At 36.5% G+C, this 25,122-nt stretch overlaps 2 protein-coding genes and 1 non-coding gene across 7 annotated transcripts in view; all 3 read right to left on the bottom strand.

Moving 5' to 3' along the window:
• Rabgap1l (RAB GTPase activating protein 1 like) overlaps positions 1-25,122 on the bottom strand; it is an 848,174-nt gene that overhangs the window by 497,547 nt on the left and 325,505 nt on the right. The gene's annotated exons all lie outside the window — the stretch shown is intronic.
• On the bottom strand, positions 7-134 carry LOC115068991. The gene has a single exon (XR_003848348.1). It is a non-coding gene; the product is annotated as a small nucleolar RNA ACA64 (small nucleolar RNA).
• Positions 4,336-6,670, bottom strand: Gpr52 (G protein-coupled receptor 52). Its single transcript, XM_008826098.2, has one exon. It carries the CDS (start codon positions 6,468-6,470, stop codon positions 5,385-5,387), a length of 1,086 nt encoding a protein of 361 aa, XP_008824320.1. The 5' UTR covers positions 6,471-6,670; the 3' UTR covers positions 4,336-5,384.

Here is a 25,122-nt window from a genome sequence, read left to right as displayed (position 1 = left end):
TTTTTCCCTTGTCAGGGCCTGGATTTCACCCTCCCACACTGTGGCAGCTGGAGGTAAGCTGAGGCCCCTGGTGGCTCTGGGTACCAAATCTCAACACATGCCATGATCAAGGCCAGGGGTGATTTTCAACAAATGCCCCATTTTGTTGTTTTGTTTTGATTGAGGCAGGGTTTCATGTAGCCCAGAAAAGCCTGAAATTCACTGTGTATCCAAGGATGAATTTCTGATTCTCCTGCATCTACTTTCTGATTGCTGGTATTATGTATTCATTACCATTCCCTGTTTATGAAATGCTGGTGATTTGAACCCAGGGTTTTGTGCATATTGGACAAGCCTCATCCCAAATGAGCTATCTATCCCAAGCCCTAAAATAGGGAAATTCAAGGAAATTCAAGGAAAAAAAGCATTCATAGGAACCTATATACAGCGTAGCATTAACTCTCTAGTACATGCCACTGTGCCCAGTGACAGTCCTCCCTGAATACAGGTGATACTTTGCTAATGTGACACTATGATATAAGGAATCTTTTTTAATCTGTTTATTAAGTAGTTGCATAATGATTAGCTTATGGAATGGGGATGACCTGAGAAATTCATCTAAGGCAACAATGTCATTTATTTTTAAACTCATACAAATTATAGTACTGAAGACTAAACCAGTTTACTAATGTCATGGTTGGTTTGGGTTGTTAACTTGACACAACTGAAAAGAAGGAACCTCAACTGGGAAATTTCCTCTATTGGATTGGCCTGTGGGAATGTCTGTGAGGTATTTTCTTGACTGTTGAATGATGTGAGCAGGCACAGCCCTGTGTGTGTGAAGTCACCCCTGGGCAGGTAGTCCTGGGTTAGCAGGTTGAGCATAGGCCATAGGAACAAAGCAGTAAGTAGCATTCCTCCATGGTCCAGTCTGTGCTTCATTTCCTTCTAGATTCCTGCCTGACTTCCCTCAAAGATAGACTGTCACTTGGAGGTATGAGATGCAATAAACCCTCCCCAAGTTGCTTTTGGTCAGAGACTTTTAGCAAACTAGGACAACTAATAACTAAAATACATATATGACAAAACATTTCAAATTCCACTTTAATAAATGAGAACAATTAGACTGCAAAGACACATGGTAAGTCAATCCTTTCCTACTATTGTCTTACAATAAGAAAAAAGAATGCCTTAAACATTTTAATAGATTGAAGAAACAAAATAGTCTCAGACTCAAACTTACTTCAAAAATTGCTTGTGGGATATATTTAATCTCAAATTATGTGTTCACAAATAACTATTCCTGAGACATATGCCTTGAGAAGTTATGGACTTTCATAAAACTAAAAGACATCAAAGTCTAATCCTAAATCTGGGTTTTAAAGTGTTTAAGAGGGAAAAAAATGTTATCTTAGAAAACACTAATTCGCAGGGCTGGAGAGATGGTTCAGAGGTTAAGAGCACTAACTGCTCTTGCAGAGGACATGGGTTTGATTCCCAGCACCCATATGGTGGCTAACAACCATCTGTAACTGCAGTTCCAGGGGATCCAACGCCCTCTTCTGACCTCCACCAGCACTGCACGGCACGGGTGCACCCACCTATGTGCAGGCAATACACTCATATATGTAAAATAAAATGAATAAAATTTAAAAAAGAAAACCCTAATCTCAATAAATTAATTTTATTTCAGAAGAAACTGGTTATCTTTAAGTTGTGATGGTAATAAATATGTTGCCAAGAAGGATAGTAAAATGCAAGCCTCCATATTTTGAATACTTTTTATATAAAGGAGACATGCTAAGGACATAGTCTACAGATCTCATTTACTCCTCAAAACTAACAGAAGGAACCAGTCTCTAACTTTTTCAGTTAGGACATTTGATTTGGAAACATTCAGTATCTTATCTAAGACCCAGCAGTTTAGGGAGGCCAGGATTTCAGCCCAGTTTTCATAAACCAGTAGGTTCTAAAGTTTTCCATCATTTTGTAACTACTGAAACAACTGCACACATAACAGAATCCTTAGGTGACAGATGCAGCATTATTTCTGTCACTTAACAACCAAACCAGAAAATTACTACAGAATATAAAACCATGATGGGAAAAGTGTAGGTTATGCTACCAATTCTTATAACATAAAAAGACTAGTCAAATAATCATCTTATGATGTAAACACATAGTAAAATATGCCAAGAGGAAGTAAAGTAAAATACTGTAGTAAGTGAAAAACCTAAATCAGAACTTTCCTCATTCTATATCTTCTGGTCTAGAACAAAGTCTTTCTTTTCTACTCTTCACCTTCAAACGAATTTTTCAAAAGGAAAATAAGAGATCTATGGAATACCTATTCAAGGAAACCTACCAAAAATGAACGAAATAATTATCAAGGAGATAGAATGCTCCCAGAGTTTCAGTTTGATTACAGAGCAAGATGTAAGGCCTATTAGGCTGGGGTTTTAATAAAAGAAGCATATAAGATCAAAAACAGGATACTGCAAGGAAAAAACTGAAGCAAAAGACAGCATGAGAAAAATAAATGACGTTCAGAAAAAATTTTGAAGGAAAAAGTGCAGAGTGATACACAGGTTTGAAAGCTTCTATAAACACAGCAATGTAGATCATTTCTCAGCCTTTTGGCTACGATCAGGTGTAGCCAATGGTGTGACACACTGGCAAAGGACACAGGCTTTGACTCCAGGACAGATGAGTAGGGAGAAGACTCTATTTGATGAGTGATCTTGAATGAATCACTTTTATTTGGTTTCCTCATTTCTAGACTGGAAATAATTAACAGTAATATCTGCAAGGGGTATAAAGGATTAAATGTTATATATACATAAAAATCAGCCGGGCGTGGTGGCACACACCTTTAATCCCAGCACTCCGGAGGCAGAGGGGCAGATCTCTGAGTTCAAGGCCAACCTGGTCGAATTAGAGAGTTCCAGGATAGCTGGAGCTACAGGGAGACCCTGTCTCAAAAAGACCAAAAAAAAAGTTAACACTGAGCCTGACACATAACTGTTAAATGTTATCAAGAAGATAAGTCAGGTTAAGAAAACACAGTAAGCATAGCTTCAGGCTTTCTGTCCAGAGAATCTATATGTCTACTGGGTCTTTTCTGAAAACTTCTAAACTCCTAAGAAAATTTTATTTTTAATTGTGTGTGTGTGTGTTTGTATGTTGGTGTTGGGGGTGAGGGTGGGTATGTACACATGAGTGTGGGTGTCCATAGAAGCCAGAGGAGCACATCAGATTCCCTTAGAGCTGGAGTTACCAGCTATAATAAGTTGTCTGACATGGGTGCTGGGAACCGAACTATGTCCTCTGTAAGAACACCAAATGCTCTTAATCACTATGCCATCTTTTCAGCCCCCTCTAAACTCTTCTAAATTTAAATGAATAAAAATTTGATTCCCAAATAATATGCATAATATTGAAAAATTTTATCTATGATAGTTGAAAGTTATCAGTACTACTGAAAAGGCATACTTTAATTCATCCACAATGTCACTGGCAGAGAACATGAATTCATGTAAACCCATCTATGGAAATACAATACAATTTTATTCTGATTCTCAAACAAGTAACTCTTATTCCTAGTGTTTTAGTAAACTGAAGCAAAGTCTAGTTTGATATATAGAATATTATTTTATTCTTTATTTTAAACCTCTCTGACATGTTTAAAAAATATACGGGGGTTCAGAACAACCTCAATAAAGTGACAACATTTCTTTAACAGACTTCTGAAGTCAAACCGCAAGTGTGCACACATTTGGCTTCTAAGTCGAAGAGTCATAGGCACACTTCATTAAATGCATTTCAAAACACAGAAATCTTAAGTGCCGAGAAAAAAATACTCAGCGATTTGATTAAAAAAAAAATTAAAACATCTTTCAGTCAAGAACTTAGTGTAAAAAGTATGATGTTCTGCTCACATTTGCTTTACTACCATTTGAGCCGAAGCCCCCAAGAACTTATTACACAATCCCAGGTAGCACACAAGAAATAGGTTAGCCTCTGCATTTGAAAACAGATCGTTATTAAACAAAATACTGGCAGCACTAAACTGCTTTTGATAAGTATACTGCATTCCCAGCAGCACTAAGAATGTAGCTTCATCTAATATAAATATCCAAATAACACTACACAAAAGTATTTTCCTTTTAAAATAAGTTCACCTATGTTTTCCAGTGTTGACAACTTAAACAACATTGACCTATGCATTGTGATAAGGAAGCATTAGGCACAGACCACATAATGTAATTTACATTTTGTTTGTTGTAAAAAATATAAAATGTGCAAATACATATCACACAAATGATTAGTGGACACAACAGTAAGTTATTATGGCCTGAACACAAAATATCAGTGTTTCACTTTTTTTTAAAGGACGTTCTGAGTAGCACAATAGGTAATACATCATTATGGGGTGGGTATTCTGCATCTGCATTAGGATTATTGTGAACTTTATATAGAAAAGAAAAAAACATTATTATAGCAAAAGGTACAATATTATAGGCACATGAACTAACTTCAAAGAAACCAGATAAAAATGTATCCAGAATCCATTAAAATAGTTAATTTAATGCAACCTCCTAAATACACTACTAGATTGTTTTGTTAAAAAGAATAACTTATTTAACATTATGATTGCCTTATACAGTGGATTCTTTCATTAACTAAGACACTTTAGAGTGAGTTACCAAAGTACTCAGATGAAGACAAAATTGGAATAAAAATTAGCAGGCTGTTAGGAAAAGGGAAAGAAACTAAATGCCCTTTTCCACAGTAGAAACAAAAATACTGCTCCTTTTTGTTTGTAGTGGAAAAATCTGTGCTGAAGAGAAGACTATAAAAACATAAACAAAGGGGGTGTATGACAATAAAATGCAATACTTACTATGCAGATTGGCATGTCTTAAAATATACTTTGATGGAAAATGTTACATTTGCCACATATATAATATGAGCATTTTTTATATAGGGCAATTTATGCAAATAATAACTTCCATAAACACAAAGAGTAAGAAACAGAATGAGACTAAATGAAAGAAAAAGACAGAGGCAGAGAGAACAGTGGGAGAAAGAAAGGGGCTGAGGGGCTTGCTCATGTCTTGTAGATTTGAGATACCTTTTTCATCCTCAGGGCCAAATTTGTCCTATTACTGAACACACATTCACATGCTTTAATTCTCTCATGAGATTACCTTCTACATATCCTTTCCTTTTGTTTGTTTGTTTGCTTTTAACACAAAAGGAAAAAGAAAGAGATCTTAAATCTCATTCTTCATTTCATAGTCAACTATTCACATAAATATTTCTCCAGGGCAAATTTCCAAATGAATCAAGAATACAATCCAAACCAACTGTCACAATACATTTGATTTACTGTGCAGTTCTCTTCAAATGGAGCAGGAATTCGCTCGTTTCCTAGGTTTGGGGTCCCGAGCTTCCTGATCCTTCACACACACACAAGATGTACACATGGTTTCAGAAAGCCTTCGGAGGCCTAGGCGGAAAACACTGTTGGAGAGGCTGTAAATTACACAGTTACAAAAACTATTACTTATAGCGAGCCAGGTGGTTAAGAAGGACAGTGTTGGATTGTCCAATACACGGGAGCTTTCTAAAAGAAAGTAAATAATATACGGGAGCCATAGCATGTAAAACACACTGGTTATCCTAAATAAAACCATGGCATAGCGACGGTCAGGGCTGTGTCCTGCCTCTCTAGAAGCATCTACCTCGTGGCTAGGGAATCGAGCCCTTCGATCATTTATCTCTTTGGTGTGCTGCCGGCAAATTTTGAAAATGTGGAAGTAAGTGAAGCAGACAACCAAAGCAGCAGGAGCATAAAGTAAACAAACAATAAAGCAAGTAAAATAAGCACTGGTGAGCCAAGATGTGGCACACCATTCAAAAATGTCACCGTGGTAACCAGGTTTCCCCCAGCCAAAAAAGGAAGGCAAGAAAATTAGGCAGGAGTAAATCCAGATCATAATAATGCAAATTCTGAGGCGACATGGAGTGACCAGTTGATTGTAGGACAGAGGCTTGGTTATTGCCAGATAGCGATCCACACTGATGCAAGCAAGACATGCCATTGAAACGCTTTTTAGAACTGAGATAATATATCCAAAAATCTGGCAAGTCAATGACTCATGGACACCTGTGGAGTAGTGGAGAAGGGAAAGTGTAGGAACCAAGCAGGTAACTCCAACGAAGAGATCAGCATATGCCATTGTCTGTATGAAGTAGCTGGTGGTATAATGGTGTAACAGTGGAGCACAATGAAAGACGAAGATGACTGTTAAATTCCCAGCGATGATTAGAAATGTCAGCAAGACAATAACAACTGTCTCAAAGATGCAGACATCCTCCGCACTGTAGTGACCAAATCCAAGTGGGCAGGAGTGATGCTCGGACACATTCACAACACCACTGCTCATGTTCAGGATCCTCCATTCAGTCCACCTGGATTCATTCATGGCTTAGAATGAAGGGAAATGTGCAGTTTTGGCTCTAGCAAGCAGGTGCCCTTGCCAGCATCTGTTAAACTCTGCACATGAATGTCTCAGAACCTGCTTCAGTAGACAGTGTCAGTGCTTCTATTACAGCTGAGCGTCCCACAGTGTGCTCAGGTTTCTTCATCAGCCTTAGTTCACCAGTGACACATCTCAACTTTGAGGGATAAGGGAGGAGGGGGTGCTAGAAAGGTGAAAAGAGGTCTCTGATTAGCTCCCTCCAGTGCTCTCAAGCAACTTGTGCAGATACAAGGCACTTCTAGAGAAAATGAATTTATTAATTAGTTCTATAAAAAATATTTTGAGTAATTGCTAAGGGAAGAAAAGCTTTTGTGGACTAGTTTTGTTGTCTTAAGTTTTTTTGTTTTATTTTTGAGTTTTTTGGAGTGTGTGTGTGTGTGTGTGTGTGTGTGTGTTTGCTTACTTGTTTGTTTTGTTTTTCTCCTATGAAGGAGTTTAAGGAACAACTACAAAGAAAAACAAAGAAACATTCTTAAATTGTCTGAGGGTTCCTGTTTCATCTATGATGAAAAATCCATTTATATTTTAGAACTTAAATAATTAAGATCTCAGCTTCATTTGGCAAGCCAAGAAAAAGTTCATGTGACAATCAGAATCCTTGGCCTCAGTTAACATTTAATGTTCACAGGTCAACTTTAGGATCCACTTCTTTCTCATTTTTTTAAAGGTAAGAACAGCTCTATCAAGGTTAATTCTAAAAGACTCATCTCTTAATGGATACAACAGAGCACAGATAAGGTAAAAATTAGGCGTCACGTTCCATATTGCCCTATAATGCTTATGACAAAAGGTGATTTCTAGTGGGGTAGATACACAATGATTAAGCTTCTGAAGTCTTAATTTTACATCCTACAGTCATTTTTGAAAACATCTCCATGAAAACAGCTTTAGTCTATTACAGTTGATGGTACCACAAAGATCACTGTAATCTATATTGCTTCTACTTCAAAATACAATTCTTTAAGGCATTAACATCAGCATCTACAGCTGAATATAACTTTCATTATTTGATATTACACCTCTTCATAATGCAGTATAACAAACTATATAGCTCAAAATAATTTATCACATTTGTAATAATGCACATATCTCACAATGAAAACACAGATGAAATCTAGACAGTAATGGAAACTTCCTTGTACACTAAGCATATCTGATCAGAAATAATGCCATTATTTGTTACTTTGTATTCTAGTAGGCTTTGTATTCTATTTGCTATACTTTTTCTATTTCTATAAGATGATTAAAACATTAATGCACTACTTAAACTAAGTCTTTGAAAGTGGAAAATTACCTTGTTTATTATATTTGCAGTTATGTAGCAGCCATATGTTAAGAAAATGCCTCTTCTATTTCTGTATTCTATTTTGAGCAAAAGCTCAATTAAAACAGGGGCCATCAGGTAGAGACTGTGAGATAGTCTTGTTTTTAAAATACCTCAAAACATCAGGATGAGTTTAAATCCTCGACTTTGAAACACTGAAGTGCTGGCAGGATAGAATCCATCCAAAAGGCTTCCAAGGTCATTCTGGTATCAGGTTAACATTTGCCAAAGTATTTTTCAAGTACAAGCATTTCAGAAAGTCTCTTGTCGGTCTTTGTTGTCACAGCTTTTGAAGAAATATCATGCAACAGAAATGACAACATTTCCTTCAGGAACAATGTAGCAGCTTAATAGAAAGCATTCTTCCAAAGTTATTTTCTCGTGCAGCACGACATCATCCACCAAAGTCCTTCTCCTTTCATATGAGCCACAGGATACTCCTCCTTGTACATGTTGAGTTTCACTTATCACAAAATAGTTCTCTTGTTACAGGAATAAGGTAATGTGTCTCACCTACAATCACTCTTATCAGCAGCTAGTCTGGGCTGCTTGATTCTGAAGTCCGCTTTACTGTGATGCAGTTATCAGGATGCTGCCGGGAGATTCTTTACAATTTCTCAATCTCACTGCCTCCACCTGAGCCAGAGCCTGCTCCTCCTCCTCATCCTGAGCTGATGTAGAACTCACCATCAGAAAGGTGACTCGGTCCTCCTGCCCCAATCAACAGTACAGCCAATGGCTACTGCAGCTGAAACTGTCACTAGGTAACAGTTGCCAGGCACATGCAGGCTTATAGACTCACTCTGCAAGCTCCGATCAAGATTGACAAAAAGAGACAATGAAACTGACCAATCTTCACAACATGTAAACGGTATTTAAGAACTTCTGGAGGCACTCTCTTTAGAGCATTTGTAAAGATTATTTCTTATAAACAGTACAAGAAAAAAATGTATATACCTTTAAACCTTGCTGAGACACTACCACAAGGTACTGACACTAAAAAGTCAGCAGTAATCTGATGCTCACTGGCAGAAAAAAACGTATTAATTATTAAAAACACCCAAGTTTTTATGAACTCAAATTATGTGACTAATATTTTTCACTATAAAGTATACAGTTATATTTGAGAAGTAAGAAGTCATTTATTAATCTCTCCAATTCCTGCCATACCCACACAAAATAGATGAATTTGAAAAATTTAAGTGTACAAAGTACTGGACCTAATACTACAATATTAAAATCTATGTAGAGATATAGTATTCAAATATGATCTCAGAAGACAATATGCATCAGCAATAAATAGAAATACTGGGCCTGCATTTTATCCTAATATGCCAAAAGTACCAAAGGGACAAAGAAATTCGTCATATCATACTTGAGCTACACATTTAAGTTAGTAGAAAGCAAAATAACATGCGCTTAAGGATTTGATGGACATTAGAACATTTTATTTAGTTCTACTTAATATATACAATCATTCATTTATTTTAAACAGATTTCTTGGTCAACACTTCTTTTAAAGTACAAGAATAAATTTCAAAATTGTTATAGAATTAAAATGAATCAGGAAAATTAAGATGAAAATGAAAGCTAATATTTGATGAGAGCATGTTCCATGTGCCAAGCATTGCATTTTGCACTTTTATATTTTTTTCTTCATAAGAATCTTAAATCTCTATGGACTATGAAATGGCTCAGCAGGTAAAGGTGCTTGCTGTCAAGTTTGAGGACCTGAGTTAGATTCCAGGTCCCAGATAGTGGAAAGAGAGAATTGCCTTCCACAAGTTATCCTCTGATCCTCCCTTTGTGGGGCTTCTGTGTACATGCCATCACACACACACACACACACACACACACACACACACACAAAATGGATGTAATAAAAATATCTTTTAAAACAAATCTCTATTCCGTAAACATTAACTACTCCCCAAGTGAAGAAAATGGAAACTAGGGAGGGAAAGCATAGCTACAGATACAGAATTGAGAAACTGGGGCTGAAATGTTCAGAAATGTCATTCTTAACATTGTATAACTAAATCCCATCCTCTCCATTCTACTGATGGCTCACATTCAGGAGATATATTAAAGAATCACTTAAGGTTTTATAAAATTAGTAATAAAGAATAGAAAGTGTGGGGCTGGAGAGATGGTTCAGCAGTTAAGAATACTGATTGTTCTTGCAGAAGATCTGGGTTTGAATCCCAGCACCAACATGGCAGCTAATAACTGTCCATAATTTCAGTTCCAGGGTATCCAACGACCTCTTCTGTCATCCGCAAGCATTGCATAACACAGGTGCACTTACACACATGCAGGCAATACATGCATACACATAAAATAAAAATAATAAATTTTAAAAAAGAATAGAAAGTGTTTCCAATGCTGAACTGCTTTTCTAGAAGACTATGTTATTATTAAACTCTTTATGGGTTAAGTGAAATATAAAATGGTGAAAACATTATTTTCAGAAATATTGATAGGACACATTAGAATAATCTTAGAATAAATATATTTAGCTTTTAAAAGTAAATATCTAAATATGCAAAATCTACAGTTATATTTTACAGTGAAACATTAGACTTATACAAATATGTAAAAGCATTTAAATCAAACAAGAGCAGAGTTAATATTATTAAATACAACACATATTCAAAGAAAAATTACATTTCATAAATGTTCATGAATGCCAACAGGTCATCCAGTCCACATAAGAAAAGTTAAATACTAATGTTTACTACAAAGCAATTTAAAAACTAAGTGTTGGAGCTGGAGAGCTGGCTCAGCAGTTAGGAGCAGAGAATTCAGGTTTGATTCCCAGCACCCACCACATGATGGCTAACAACAGTTTCAGGAGATCCAACGACCTCTTTCGACCTCTGTGGGCACTGTACAACACAGGTGCACTTACATACATACAAGCAATACAGTCATACACATAAAATAGAATAAAATAAGATAAAAATAATAAAATAGTTTTAAAACTAAGTTCTGCCACTTACCATACATACTTCAAGTTATCAAAATTTTAAAATATAGACTAAATTTTTTAACTTTCGAGTATTTCTAAAATTAGGGAAATGGCAAAAAAGCCAACCTCATTTAGAAGAATCCAAGAACTCACAAATTTGTTTCCAAAATATATCATTGCCAATGATTTTTATCTAAAAATACTATAAACAATCCACAATTGCATGGGTTTCCAAAGATACAAGGCAATGTGAAACAGAGTTGGGGAAGAAGTGTCTTTGACTCATTACATCTCCTTTCCTTCTACTAATTTTTTAAAAGTTTCAGGAATTCTAATAAAGGCAATTTTCTCCTGTTTTATTAACTGACTCATACCAGCCCCTGGCTTTCTTCTTTTGTATCCCCTTTTCTAATCTGGTGATTGTGGAGCTCTAATAGCAGAACAGTAACATATTTACAGAGTTCACCATATATACCATTCTGTTTTCATGTCAAGCATCATCTCCTCATTTGGGGGTCATTTGGTACCATTGCTACTTTTTAAAATCATCATTAGCGCCAACCTCTTTCTCCTTTCAATTCATGAGTACTAACCTAGAATATCTAAGAGGAATCTTTAGTTGGAGTTGCTTTACAATGACTTCTAATGGCTAAAAGTCTACAGTATTATGAGATGATACACCACAAGCACATGATTTTTGTCATTTAAACCTTTGGTATAGCTTAAATATATTTTTAATGTATGTTATTATTTCATTATTAAACATCCAGTCGATTGAAATAACTACTCAGTAGGACCTAGACATCCAAGAGCAAAATCTTAGCAGTTAAGGACTAACAGGATAAACAGTAGGCACTGACTACAAAGAACTACAGGAGCAAAATAGAAACATTAAAAAGTACTGAAGGAGAATCTAAAGTAAATGATGTTGTCTTTTAATGTATTTTAGAAGAAATAAAAAGATGTATGCATTTGGACTTTAGCTCCTCAACTACCCCTTTCAACCATTCACTGTTCTCTGCTTCTACCACCATTACCCAACTAAGCTAGAATCACATTGTATTTACAACAGCAATGACTTCCAATTTGGTCTGATTTGCTCATGGCTTTCTTTCAATCTATTATGTACAGAAGTAAGTATCCTTTTCAAAATGCAAATCAAATCATGTCACTTCCTTATTTGAAATACTTGAGGGGTTTTATACTGCACTTTAGATAAAGTCATAAAATATACTATGAAATCTGGTCTCCATGTATGTCTATTCTCACTTCTCTTCTAGGTTATCCAGGTTAGCCCAACTCGCCCTACTTCATCTAAATATGCCCCGGGCCACAGAACTTTGCTGTGCTCCTTACAGCTGTCAGCTATTCAACTTACTGTCATGATTCTTTCATTGAATTCTCCAGTCTTTTGGTCTCAATTCAAGTACTTCTTCCCCAGGAAACCTTCTCTGAGCTCCCACAGGGCACCAAACAAGATTCCACACTTATTACAGTTCCTAATTGTTTTCTCTTTGCTTGTTTGTTTGTGCCTTCAGTTTTATCTTCTTGGACAAACTGAAGGACCACGAGAGGAAAAAAAATTGTTCTCTTCACCATTAGATCTTAAGTGTTGACATTATGGAGCTTAGCAAACAAGTATTTAAGAGAATTTCCATATAAGACATAGAAAAACAACTTGTAGAATCTATAAGGGTAGAGAAACATTTATAGTTTCTGTGAGGCTTAGAATAAACAAAATTACACTTTGACAAAAAGGCTTCAGAGGAGGAAATTATGGAAACTATATGACCAAGTTGGCTGGAGAGAAAATCTCTTAATGTAATCAAATTAAGAAAAATATTACTAATTTATACCTCTGCTAAAATCCAACTCAGTATCAAATTTTAAAGTGTTTTAAAAAATTAATATTGAACAAACAATAATGATTACTTATTTTAAGAATCCCCAATGCTAACAAATGTAGTACTGGTTCACCTTCAATGTATTACCAAGTATAGTACTAAAACAACTTGGTCTAAGTGTTAGAAACAAACCCTCTGAAGTGATACACATTACGATCAACTGAATTAGTGACTCTCAAAGGCAAAGACAAGTTTATACTGTTACCTCTGTTTTACTGTAACCAAATAATTAAATATTTAAATGAATAAAAATAATCAATAAAATTTAAGTTATGCACTCCATAAAGAGAACTTTCTCAACATGATTAGGATATTTTATGGAGAAATCTATATCTAGCATAGTATTTCCAAGTGAAAGATTAAGGATTATTCTTTAAGAATGTGAACAAGGTCAGGATGAGTGTTCTCACTATTTCTCTGTAACATACAGTACAGGAAACAGCCAGTATAGAAGAAAAGAAAATGGAAAGCATAACTATATATGTGAAAAATACTTAAAAATCTACTCATGTGCCCATTAGACCATGAGTAAATTAGTAAATTTTGTCGGAATACAAGATCAGTATGCCGAAATATTTAATAGTTAATTACTTTCAACAAATATCAGGAGGTAAAATTACCAAACAACAAACCATTTACAATACAGTTATAAAGCAGAACAGGGGTACATTTAATAACAAGGAAAAGATCTCAAAACTGAAAATTACAAAATGCCACTAAGACAAAGTAAAACATCTAAGTAAAAGGACACACAAACCATCTATAGATCCTTGTCTATTCAAATTAACATCTAAGCAGATTCTGTAAGATTAATCAACTGTTGATTATAAAAATCTATAAATAAAGAATTTAGGATAGTTACTATGAAACAATCTTGAAAATAAAACAAAAAATAAAAAGTTGGAAGACTAGCACAATCTGGTTTCAAAACTTAGTATAAAACCACAGTATTAGAGAATGGCCCAAGCAGAGACAAATAGATCTGTGAAAACAATAAAGGCTAAAACATAAACTCCACAATTATATGGTCAATTGAATTTCAATTTAAGATCCTTCAAATAAGTCTAGGCATAAGGAAATATTTTCAGTAAATGGTACTAGAAAAACTTGGATACCCACTGGGAAAATATGAATTAGGTCCATTCTCTCTACAACTCATAAAATTTAGTTGTAAAGAATGGTATCTAAATATCTAAAATCTATATATGAATTTTATTTGAAAATAAAAACACATATCTTCTAAAAGAAAGCACAGAAGGATAATATCTTCATGGCATTGCAGCAAAGTTAGTAAGATAATGAAGATAACAAGATATTAAATATTACTAAAATTCTTATAAAAAAACATCATCAATAGCCAGATATTGTAAACAACCAAGATATCCATTAACTGATGAATGGTTAATGAAGGAGTGGTACATATACATGATGGAATATTATTCAGCTCTTAAAAACATGAAATTATGAAATTTGCAGGTAAATAGGTGGAACTGGAAACAGTCACCCTGAGTAAGATAACCCAGATGCTGAAAGAAAAATGTCTCATGTTCTTTCTCATATCTGGATGCTAGCTTTAAAAATCTTAGATATGCATGTTTCAATCTGAAAATCCAGAGAAGTCAGGAAACTAAAAAATGACCATGGTGGGGGATGGAGGCTTTTTAGGAGGGGTGGTATAATGTAGTGATATGAAGGGGGAAAGGGAAACATTAGAGTGGAAGGATTAAATGGGGTAGGGAATGGGAGGGCAGGGCAGAGGAAGGAGTATGAGGAGGGATAACTAACACTAAAGGTCTTTAGAAAAAGTCAAATGGAAACCTACCACCATAACATCTCCTTAAAGCATAAACATATATATGATAAAGAGATTGAAGGGGTTACCTTATAACAGGGGGACATTGCCCCTTCTATATATTATAGGCTTACAAAATAAAATATCAGTGCCAGGAATGGACTCCCTCTCTAGAAGCTGCTAACCAGGAATCCTATAGACCTTCACTGTACTTGCCATTGCCCATGCTCTTGGTTAACCACAAAACTTTAATATTAAGACCCAACTGCTGAAGACACTACATACATGAGCCATAAAACAAGAAGAAATAAAGCTGCTGCTGACTTCAGAGCCTCATCTCTACTGGCTAGTTTTCATAGTACCAGAAAGTAAAAAATAATCATCAACTTTACCCATCTGTAAATCCTGTGAACTACAACAACTGGCCTAGCAAGTTATGTCCACTGATGTAATAATGGCATGAATATTATGGGAGTAATCAACCACTCTCTAATTGGATTTAAGGTCTGTTTCATAGGATAGAGCCAATAGCTGACACTGATATCAAGCTTAGAAACTTGAGGCTAGACAGATCACAGGGCATAGGGGAGAGACCAGTTTTCAACTAAATAGTTCTAAACTGATTCCTAATGACTTATTATTATGCCCACATACTAGTACTTCTCTCAACTCTCACCAGAGAAGTTTCCTTACATAGTTGTTGGTGGTTAACATAGACGCCCACAACTGGTCAATGTGCAGAAAACAAGAGGCTGCAAAGTGCTTGTCCCTGAATAGGAAAGCTATATCAAATTTATGCCTCCAAAGTTCAGAAATCATTGTGGAAGAAGGGCAGAAAGATTATAGGAGCCAGAAGTGAATGACTACAAGGGAAAAAGAGTTTTCCAGACAGCAGGTCAGTTACTCATATGAACTACCGCAATAGTGAAAGCATGCACAATTCCCATGCAAGTTCAAACCAGAGAAAAATCAGAGCATAGACATAAGGAACCTGCTAAGAAATCCCTACCTGACCTAAGGAACTTTTGGCAACTGATGGCTGCTCAGAAGGGGTGAGACAGTCTCTTTCAAGGATGGGACTCTGTAGATTAGGCTACAGTGGGTGGACCCAAACTGAAGAACATTTGGGGAAACAAAAGACTCTATAAGCCTTATTATATATACAATAGAGTACATTAAATTGGGCATGGGGCAGTAAGGGGAGTATGGATAGAGGAGAGGATCTAAATATCATCAAATTATATTGTATGAAAATTACAATATTTTTTTTTAAAAAATCAGTTAGCACACCAAAAAACTGGAAGATGTTGCTACCAAAATAAGTACCTAACAAAAGACTTTTATGCCAACCCTTGCTACAACAACTGATACTATAGGTTAATAAAAATACAAATAATACAATAAAATTGATCTTATAGAAATTGAGAGTGAAGATGTGTTTACCAAGGACTGGTAACAGTAATGGAGAGATGGGGAGAAGATTGTTAATAAGCACTAAATTATAGCTTAATGAACCAACAAAGCTTTGGTGTTCTCTTGCCCATGAAAGTAACTGCAGATAATTGAAAAGTAATGTACTTTGCATAAATGTGGTACACATACATACATGCAGGCATACATTCATACACATAAAATAAAAAATAAATTAAAAAATTTAAATAATGTGCTATCTTTTTATGAGAAAAAAGTTTTTAGAATGCATTTACCATAAAGAAAATTGTTTCAAAAGATATGCTCAAGCTTGGTTAGAACAGCATAATTATACATGAATCAAAATATTAACAATACCTCATAAATACGTAAAAGTTTTAGGAAGGGAGAGAATGAAAGAATTCTCAGCATGAAAATCATCAGCTAAAGGGAATCAAAGAATAATGAACATACCAATGTATACTCACTAGAATGGCTAAAATTAAGACACTGGGAATAAAAATGTTGGTAGAATGCAAAACTATTGAAACTTTCAAAAAGTGCTGGCGGTGAATGAAATGGCCCAAATACGAAAAGTGTTACAAACATTTTTGGAATTCCTTATGATATTAAGCAAATCTCAGTGCTTAGATTCACAGGTGTAACAGCCCAAAAGCAAGTGTAACAGAGAAAAAACCCTTATTAAAGGCCAGTAGTACAAAACTGAGACTGCTTTACCTAGCTGAGATCTAAAAACAACTGGCCAAGTATGCAAAAACCATTGAAAGATTTAACAAATTTAGTCAATTACAAATGAAAATAAAGAAAATATAACTTACACATATATTTAGCTCTATTTCTTAATGGAAGAATCTTAATATATAAAATACTTCTCCATGTGTTTCAGTTTATTGTGTAAAATAGAGACAATAATACCTACATTTCAAAGTTAGTCATGACAATTATATATTAAAAATAAAATACATATACCAGGCATGGTAGCTAACATCTGTAACCTAGCACTCAGGAGGTGAAGGCAGGAGGATAAGAATTTAGGGTCATTCTTAGCTACACAGTGAGTTCCAGGCCAGTCTGGAGATACATGAGACTCTGTTTCAAAATGTCTAAAATAAAACACAGCACATAGTTCATTGATAGGAAATTTAACACAAAGTACTTTACTATTAATAAAATTTTGGTTTAAACTCTTTTCTTAAGAAAGTATATCCAAGGTTTAGAAAGATGGCTCATTATTAAGACCAGGTAGTGCTCTTGCACAGAACCTGAATTTGGATCCCAGCACCCACATCTGGTGGCTCACAACCACCTGTAACTGCAGTTCCATAAGCATCCACTGCCTTGACCTTCATGAGCATCTGCATTCACATGGACATAAGCCACACAGAGACACACACAGATACACATAACTAAAAATAAAAATAAAGAAAAGGAAACTATATCTACAAGTAACTTGATAAGATGAGGAAGTTAGTAATAATACATTCTCATTTTTATTCAATTTTTACTTACCTTAATATTTTTTTAAAGTATATTCTGATCCCAGGGCTGGAGAGATGGCTCAACAGTTAAAGAGCACTGACTGCTCTTGCAGAGGACCCGGGTTCGATTCCCAGTACCCACATGGTGGCTATGAACCGTCCTTAACTCCAGTTCCAGGGGATTCTGGCACCCTTTCTGACTTCTGCAGCATTGCACGACATGGGTGCACTCACATACATGCAGGCAATATACTCATACACATAAAATAAAAATAATAAATATTTTTAAAAAATTATATTCTGATCCCTTCATCAGAATGAAATGTTCTTTAACTCTTCTGATTAACTTTAGTTTGAAATTTATTTTTGCAGATACTAGGATAGTAAGGCTTGCTTGTTTCCAGGTCTCATTTCCTTAGCACATTTTTTTCCCCCATCCTTTGACTCTAAAGTAGAATCTATTCTTGAGGATAAGAAATATTTCTTATAGAAAACCAAAAGGTGGATCTTGTTTCTTTTTAAAAACGTTTTAAACAACTCTTTAAGAATTTCATACAATGTATTTTATCATATTTACCTAACTCCTCCCAGATCTACTCCTACCTCCCAACACCCCTGGCCCCTCAAACTGTGTTTGTTTTTTGTTTTTTTTTTTCATTGCCCATGGATTCCAATTTGTGCTGCCCATGTACTTCTGGGGGTGGGCCACTGGAACATGGCTGACCTACCAGAAGCCACTCTTAAATAAAACTGACTCTCCCTCTCCCAGAAGCATCAACTGTCCATAGCAACTCAGTTAAGGGTTGAAGTTCATGAACCCCTTCATCTCAATGATAGAATGTTAACTGGCTTGATCTTGGCTTGATCTTATACAGTCTTGTATAGGCAGTCACAGCTGCTATGAGTTCATGAGTATAGAGGTGCTGTCATATGCAGAAGACACTGTTTCAATCCAGTCCTCCCTGACTTCTTGCTATTACAGTTTTTTCAACCCCTGTTCTGAGATGATCCCTGAATCATGGAAAGGAGGTGTAGAGAGAGATGTACCATTTGTGGCTGAGCAGTTCACTGCTATTATTTTCTGAAATGTGACCAGTTGTGAGTTTCTCCATGAACCACCATCCACTTAAAAAAGAAGCCTCTGAGATGAAGTCTGAGAGCTGCACCAATCTACCAGTAGAGAACAGGAATCTGAAGGGCAGTTTTGTATTATGTCCATAGATTCACAGCTGGGGCCTGTGAGCTCTCTAATCATGGCTTCTTGGCCAGATTTGCAGTACCAGGCATGTGCTTCCTCCTATGAAGCATTAACGCCAATGAGAAAGTGGTTGGTTACCCCTGTAACATGCATGCCACTTTTATTCCCACAGATATATCCTACAAACCAGCAATTATTGCAATTCACAGGGTTCACAGCTGGATAAGACTGTTGATGACTATTCCCCATGCATGGCAACTTCCAGTACTATGAAAACTAGCCAGCAGAGAAGAAACTTCCTGGTCAGTACCACTGTAATTTCTGTATGCTCTTGAGATCAATGTGAATGCTATCTTCAGAAACAGGATTGTGTGTCTTAATCCATTCAACTAACTTATGTCTTTGGGGGCTCGGGAATTGAGACAGAGTCTCACTATGTAACCCTGGATAGCCTACAACTCACTATGTAGATCAGGCTTGAACTTACAGTGATCTGCCTGTTTCTGTCTCCTGAATGCTGGGAATAAAGGTATGAACCACCACGTCCAGCCTCTAACCTATGTCTTGAATGGAGGAGGGGGGGACTGAAGCCATTAACATGTAAAGTTATTATTGAAAGGCATGTTGGTTGCTGCCATTTTATTGCTTTGTTTTGGTTTTTTGATATTTGTGTTTTAAGTCCTGTTTTGTATTTCAGTAATTACAGCTTGATTTGTAGCCTTTTGGCTATGCTTGCTTCTCTCTTTTCATTTTCAGAATGATTTCTTCCAGTATTCTCTGTATAGTTGATTTTATGGGCATGAATTCTTTTAGGCTGTTATATCAAGGAAAGTTTTTATCCTTCAACTATGGAAGATAATTTTGTGGGGTAGTCTGGGTTGGCAGCTATAGTCTTTTAGAACTTCAGTACCATTGCTCAAAGCTCTGGTAGCTTTTAAAGTTTCCATTGAGAAGTAAACTGTTATTCTAATGGGTGTTTGCCTTTATATGTGACTTGTGGCTTTTCTTGGAGTTATCCCATGTGGGGTGATAACACCTCCCCTAAAGAGCCATAGACTACCTAACAAAAACCCCAGTGTCAGGGGACTGGAGGGAGGGCTCAGCAGTTAAAACAGAGGACCCAGAATCAGTTCCCAGCACCTACATAGTGGCTAACAACTGCCCATACCTCCAGTTCCAGGGGAACTAATGCCCTCTTCTAGCCTATGTGGGGAATGCACGACACAAGTAGACTTACATATATGGAGTGTGTGTGTGTGTGTGTGTGTGTGTGTGTGTGTGTGTGTGTTTACACATACTGAAGAGAGAGGCTTGTTTAACTTCAACAGCTAACTAGGTATTAAAAAAAACTTAACATACAGCATCCATTGTCTCCGGGTTTATATGAATAACAAGCATACTAGTAACTTCCTCTTCCAATTTCCTATTTGCAATTTTCTAGAGGTATAAATACCTGAAACAAAGATTGTAAGAATTTTTTCTCAAAGAGTATATAAAAATACTTATCTATCAGTAAAGTGTCACAATTTAGTCTTAAGCTGTCAGTTATCCAGGGGTAATTAAGGTGGCATCATCTCTAATATGGCACTAGAAATACTTGAAATGTATTCTTTTATTTTTAATATTTTATTTATTATTTTTATTTTATGTGTATGTATGTATTGCCTGCATGTAGGTAAGTGCACCCATGTCGTGCAATGCCCACGGAGAACAGAAGAGGCTGCTGGATCCCCTGGAACTGGAGTGACGGACAGTTGTTAGCTGCCATGTGGTTGCTAGGATTTGAACCTGGGTGTTCTGTAAGAACAATTAGTGTTCTTAACCACTGAGCCATCTATCCAACCCCTTGAAATGCATTCTTAAATAACATCGGAGAAAAGAAAATTCCAAACTTTCTTAAATCTCTCATAGCTAAGAGATTTTCTTACTTTATAGAATAATACATCTGGAAATTAAATTATTTACTATGATTTCATATCAATAAACCTATCAAAATTGATATTAGCCCACAAAGGGGGTATGAAATAGCCATTTCCATTCAAAAATTTTTTAACTATTTTATTTATTTTATGTGTATGCGTGTACTGCCTGCATGTAAGTAAGTGCACCTGTGTCATGCAATGACCCCAGAGGACAGAAGAGGCTGTTAGATCCTCTGGAACTGGAGTTACAGGCAGTTGTTAGCTGCCACGTGGGTGCTGGGATTCGAACCCAGGTCTTCTGCAGGAACAGCCAGTGTTCTTAACCACTGAGCCATCTCTCCAGGCCCTCGATTCAAATTTTGTACAGTAAAATCATAACAGGAAAATTTAACCACAAAATATCTCCTGAAAAAAAGTCTTTAGAATTATATGGAAACAGAAAACCATAATCACATCTTCAGTAAAAGGTTCACATTAAAGGAAAGAAATTTTAATTCAAAATCATTTGTAATTTTAAGGAAATTTTCCCTTATAAAAGAAAAATTGCTATTTTTTAAAGATATCTTATTGTTATGGCAACTGAAGCACTAAAAATAATAAAGAAATATCAAAGTTGTTATAGCAACTAGAATTTTAAAGAACCAAGAAGTGTAGAATAATCAAACCTCGACTTGGCTTGAAATGCAAAATCTATGACTCAGTTTTCAAAAGAAAACTTGAAATACTCATGTTCTTGCCATTATGAGTTGTCTCTGTAATCCAAACTTAAAAAAACAATTTCAGATTAGAGCTGAAGTATCATTCTATATTACCTAAATCCTCAACAGTTCACATACTCAACAATGAGGCTTTGGCAATCCTATATATATATTACTAAACTCTGTGAATAGCAAGAAGTGATCACTCTGTAAATTCTGCGGAGTTGAATTCCAACTATTCAGTGTGTGAAATCTAGCTTTTCTAGTCTTCTAACTTGCTTCTTATTCCCAGTCTTCAATTTGCTGCTGGAGAATACACTAAAGGTTAAAAATATCCACTTGCTGCCAAAGCTGTGCTCAAATTCATCTAATTAGAGCTCAGATTAGAAAATTACTGAAGGTCTGTTGCATGATAGTGTTCAAAGTTCTAGCATGTTGATTTCACAAAAAGGAACATTCGTATGAGTTTCATAAGCACTTGTAAAGTCCCTGATTTAAAAAAAAAAAAAAAACAACAACCAGGAAGTAACACGAATTAAGGTCTTTGCTTAGAGATGGGCATACTGGTAAATAAAAAGAGATTTACATGTTTTGTGCTACAAAAATCAAGAAGTCTTTAGTTTCATCTGTTCCTTGCTAATCAACTAATCAAGATTTGATGACGAATGTTGCTACCATACCATATTTTCTCAGCAGTAATGAACTGAAGACAACTGGCTAGAAACATATCTCTCTGTATGTCACTCCATAGCCTTCTGCTTCATTTATACCCTTTAAGTCATTTTTAGTTTTATTTATTTTGTTTGTTTTGGGTGCCTCCTCCAGTCATCAGTTTATCTTATGAGCTAGTAAAAGAGACCTGAGAAACTCAGACTAGCTTTGATGGGGAAAAGTACCTTGGTTTCCTCATCCCTATCAGGGAACCTGCAGGTTGTGGGCTAGGGACAGCTTCCTGTTACATCTACCACAGAACCTAGTAATTCTGTAGAAAGGGAATGCCCTCAAAAACCAATCTCACTTCCCTCAACTATTCTATCTAGTAATGAATATCACTGTGACCAAAATTACTGTAGTACTGAACCCTATGCAATTCCATTATCTTTCATGAACAGTGTAACTATATACCATCCTTCAGAGGAATGATTTCAAAACTTTGAAGTATTCTATTTTTTTCTAATATATTCTAGGTATTCTTTGAGAATTTCATACATGTATACAATGTACTCCGATCACATTCACCCTCTATTCCCCTCCTCCAATTCACCAGGCCTCTACCAGACAACACATTCTCCTTCCCACTTCATGACCTACTGGTTTTTAAAAGTTTTATTATCGGGGCTGGAGAGATGGCTCAGTGGTTAAGAACACTATTTGTTCTTGCAGAAGACCTGGTTTTGAATCCCAGCACCCACATAACAGCTAACAACTGTCTGTAACTCCAGTCCCAGGGGATCTGACAGCCTCTTCTGTCCTCCGGCATTGCACGACATGGGTGCACTTACAAACATGCAGGCAATACATGCATACACATAAAAAAATAAAAATAATAAATAAAATATTTTTTAAAGTATTATTATTATTATTATTATTATCATCAGTGTCTGCGTGTGCCTGAATGAGTTTATGTGCACTATGTGTGCACCATGTGCCTACAGCTGTCAGGAAAAGGCATCAGATTTCCTTCAGCAGAAGTTACAAGTATTTGAGGACCACCATGTGGGTGCTAAGACATTAATCCTCTGGAAGATCAGTCAGTGCTCTTAACCACTGAGCAATCTGCCCAGTCAGAGTCAGTCTCTCTATAGCCTCTCTCTCTCTCTCTCTCTCTCTCTCTCTCTCTCTCTCCTCTCTTCTTTTTAAATAACCCATGGAGTCAAAATAGTGCTGCTACACATGGGTGTGGGGCATCCACTGGGGCATGGGCAACCTGCCAGTGGCTAGACCCAGAAAGAAAAATGACTATCCCCTAGCAGCAATCAGCTGCCAATAGCTCCTCAGCTAGGGGTAAGGCCTCATGAGCACCCCTCCGCTCAGTGATGGAATTTTGCCTTGTTGATTTGTGCAGATCTTGTGCATGTAACTACAGCTGCTGTGAGTTCATGAGTGCAACCACCTGTCATGTCCAAAATACAGCTTTTCATACCACTCCTCCCCATCCTCCTACTTTTACATTCTTTCTTCTTCCCCTTCCTCAGTATTCCCTTAGCCCTGAGGTAGAGGTGGCAATACAGACATCCCATTTAGGACTGGGCACTCGAAATTACCTATTCTCAGCACTTTGACTAGTTATGAGTTTCTGTATTACCTACTGCCAAACTCTTACAGTATTTTAAATCCCTCCTTATTAGCACCAGCAAACACAATATGACTTCTCCTATTTTTTACAAATAAGATTAAATGCATTCAAAAGCACCTGAAAGAGAACCTAATATAATTCTTACTATAATTTATTAAGTGGTTAAATTATGCCACACAATAATAGTGAATTATTTGATCATTATTTTTACCTAGAGACACCTGAAAACTTCCATCAATGTTTGAGTAGACATTTCTCCAAAGAAGGTTTGTAAGTACCCATAAGCATAGGAAAAGATGCTCAGCTACATTAGACACCAAGGAAATGCCAATCAAAACCACCATGAGGTAACCCTTCACACTCAGGATGGCTATACCCCAAAAGCCCTATAGCACCAAGTGCTGATAAGGATGTGGAGACGTTGAAACCTTCATTCACCGCTGGTGAGATTGTAAAATGATGTAGTCACGTCAGAAAATAGTTCAGTAGTTCCTCAAGTAGTTAAGCTTCAAGTTACCATAAACTAACAACGCTACTCACAGATACATCCAAGAGAAATGAAAAGATCTGTCCAGGGGCTGGAGAAACGGCTCAGCAGCTAAGGGCACTGGCTGCTCTTGAAGAAGACCAGGTTCAGTTTCCAGCACCCACATGGTGGCTAACAACCATCCATAACCCCAGTTCAAGGGAGTCCAATGCCCTCTTCTGACCTCTGCAGGCATTGCAGAACACTGGTGCACTTACATACATGCAGGCAATACACTCATACACTTTTTTTTTTTTTTTTTTTGTCTTTTTGAGACAGGGTCTACTCACTACGTAGACCAGGCTGGCCTTGAACTCACAAAGATCCACCTGCCTCTGCCTCCTGAGTGCTGGGATTAAAGGCGTATGCCACCACTCCTGGCTACACCTAATATTTTTTAAAATGTTAAATATAATAAAGTTGTTAAAGAAAAAAGTTCTCAAATGTGAATGTGGTCATCTTAAAGCAGGTGACCATCCAAGATCCAACACTGGAATCACCTCGTGTTCTGTCAACTTGACAATCACCTGGGAAGCGAGCCTCAATGAGGAATTTTCTACATCAGGTTGGCCTGGGAGTATGCTTCTCGAGGATTGACTTAAATTGTTGTGAAAGACCCAGTCCTATGTGGGCAGCACTATTCCCTCGAGGGGGTGAGGGGCATCCCTGAGCTGTATGTTAGAAGGGAAATGGAGCTGGACAAAAACAAGCATGTATGCATCACTTCACCCTGCTATTCACTGTAGACGTGATGTCACTAGTTGTTTTAGATTCCTGCCTTGACTTTTCTACAATAGACTTATGACGGCCAGTCTTGGTTGTTAACTTGACACACCTGGGAAGAGGCAAACTGAGGAAATGATTCCATCAGAATGGCCTGTGGGCATGTCTGTGGGGACATTATCTTGATTGTTATTTGAGGTAGCAGGTCCCAACTCACTGTGGGTGTGCCATTCTTGGGCAATGGTCCTGGAGTGCATAAGAAAACTGGCTGAGCACAAGCAGGAGGAAGGAAGCCAGTAAGCAGAGTTCCTCCATGCTTTTAAAATATATAT

The sequence above is a fragment of the Nannospalax galili genome, unplaced genomic scaffold (genome assembly GCF_000622305.1).
Source record: "Nannospalax galili isolate Female #2095 unplaced genomic scaffold, S.galili_v1.0 scaffold429, whole genome shotgun sequence".
NCBI classification, from domain to species: Eukaryota; Metazoa; Chordata; class Mammalia; order Rodentia; family Spalacidae; genus Nannospalax; species Nannospalax galili.
This window is presented reverse-complemented; position numbering and strand designations above follow the sequence as displayed.

What these genes read in the sequence shown, in the direction of transcription:
- Gpr52 (XM_008826098.2), bottom strand. Translation starts at nt 6,470, where the DNA reads ATGAATGAATCCAGGTGGACTGAATGGAGGATCCTGAACATGAGCAGT.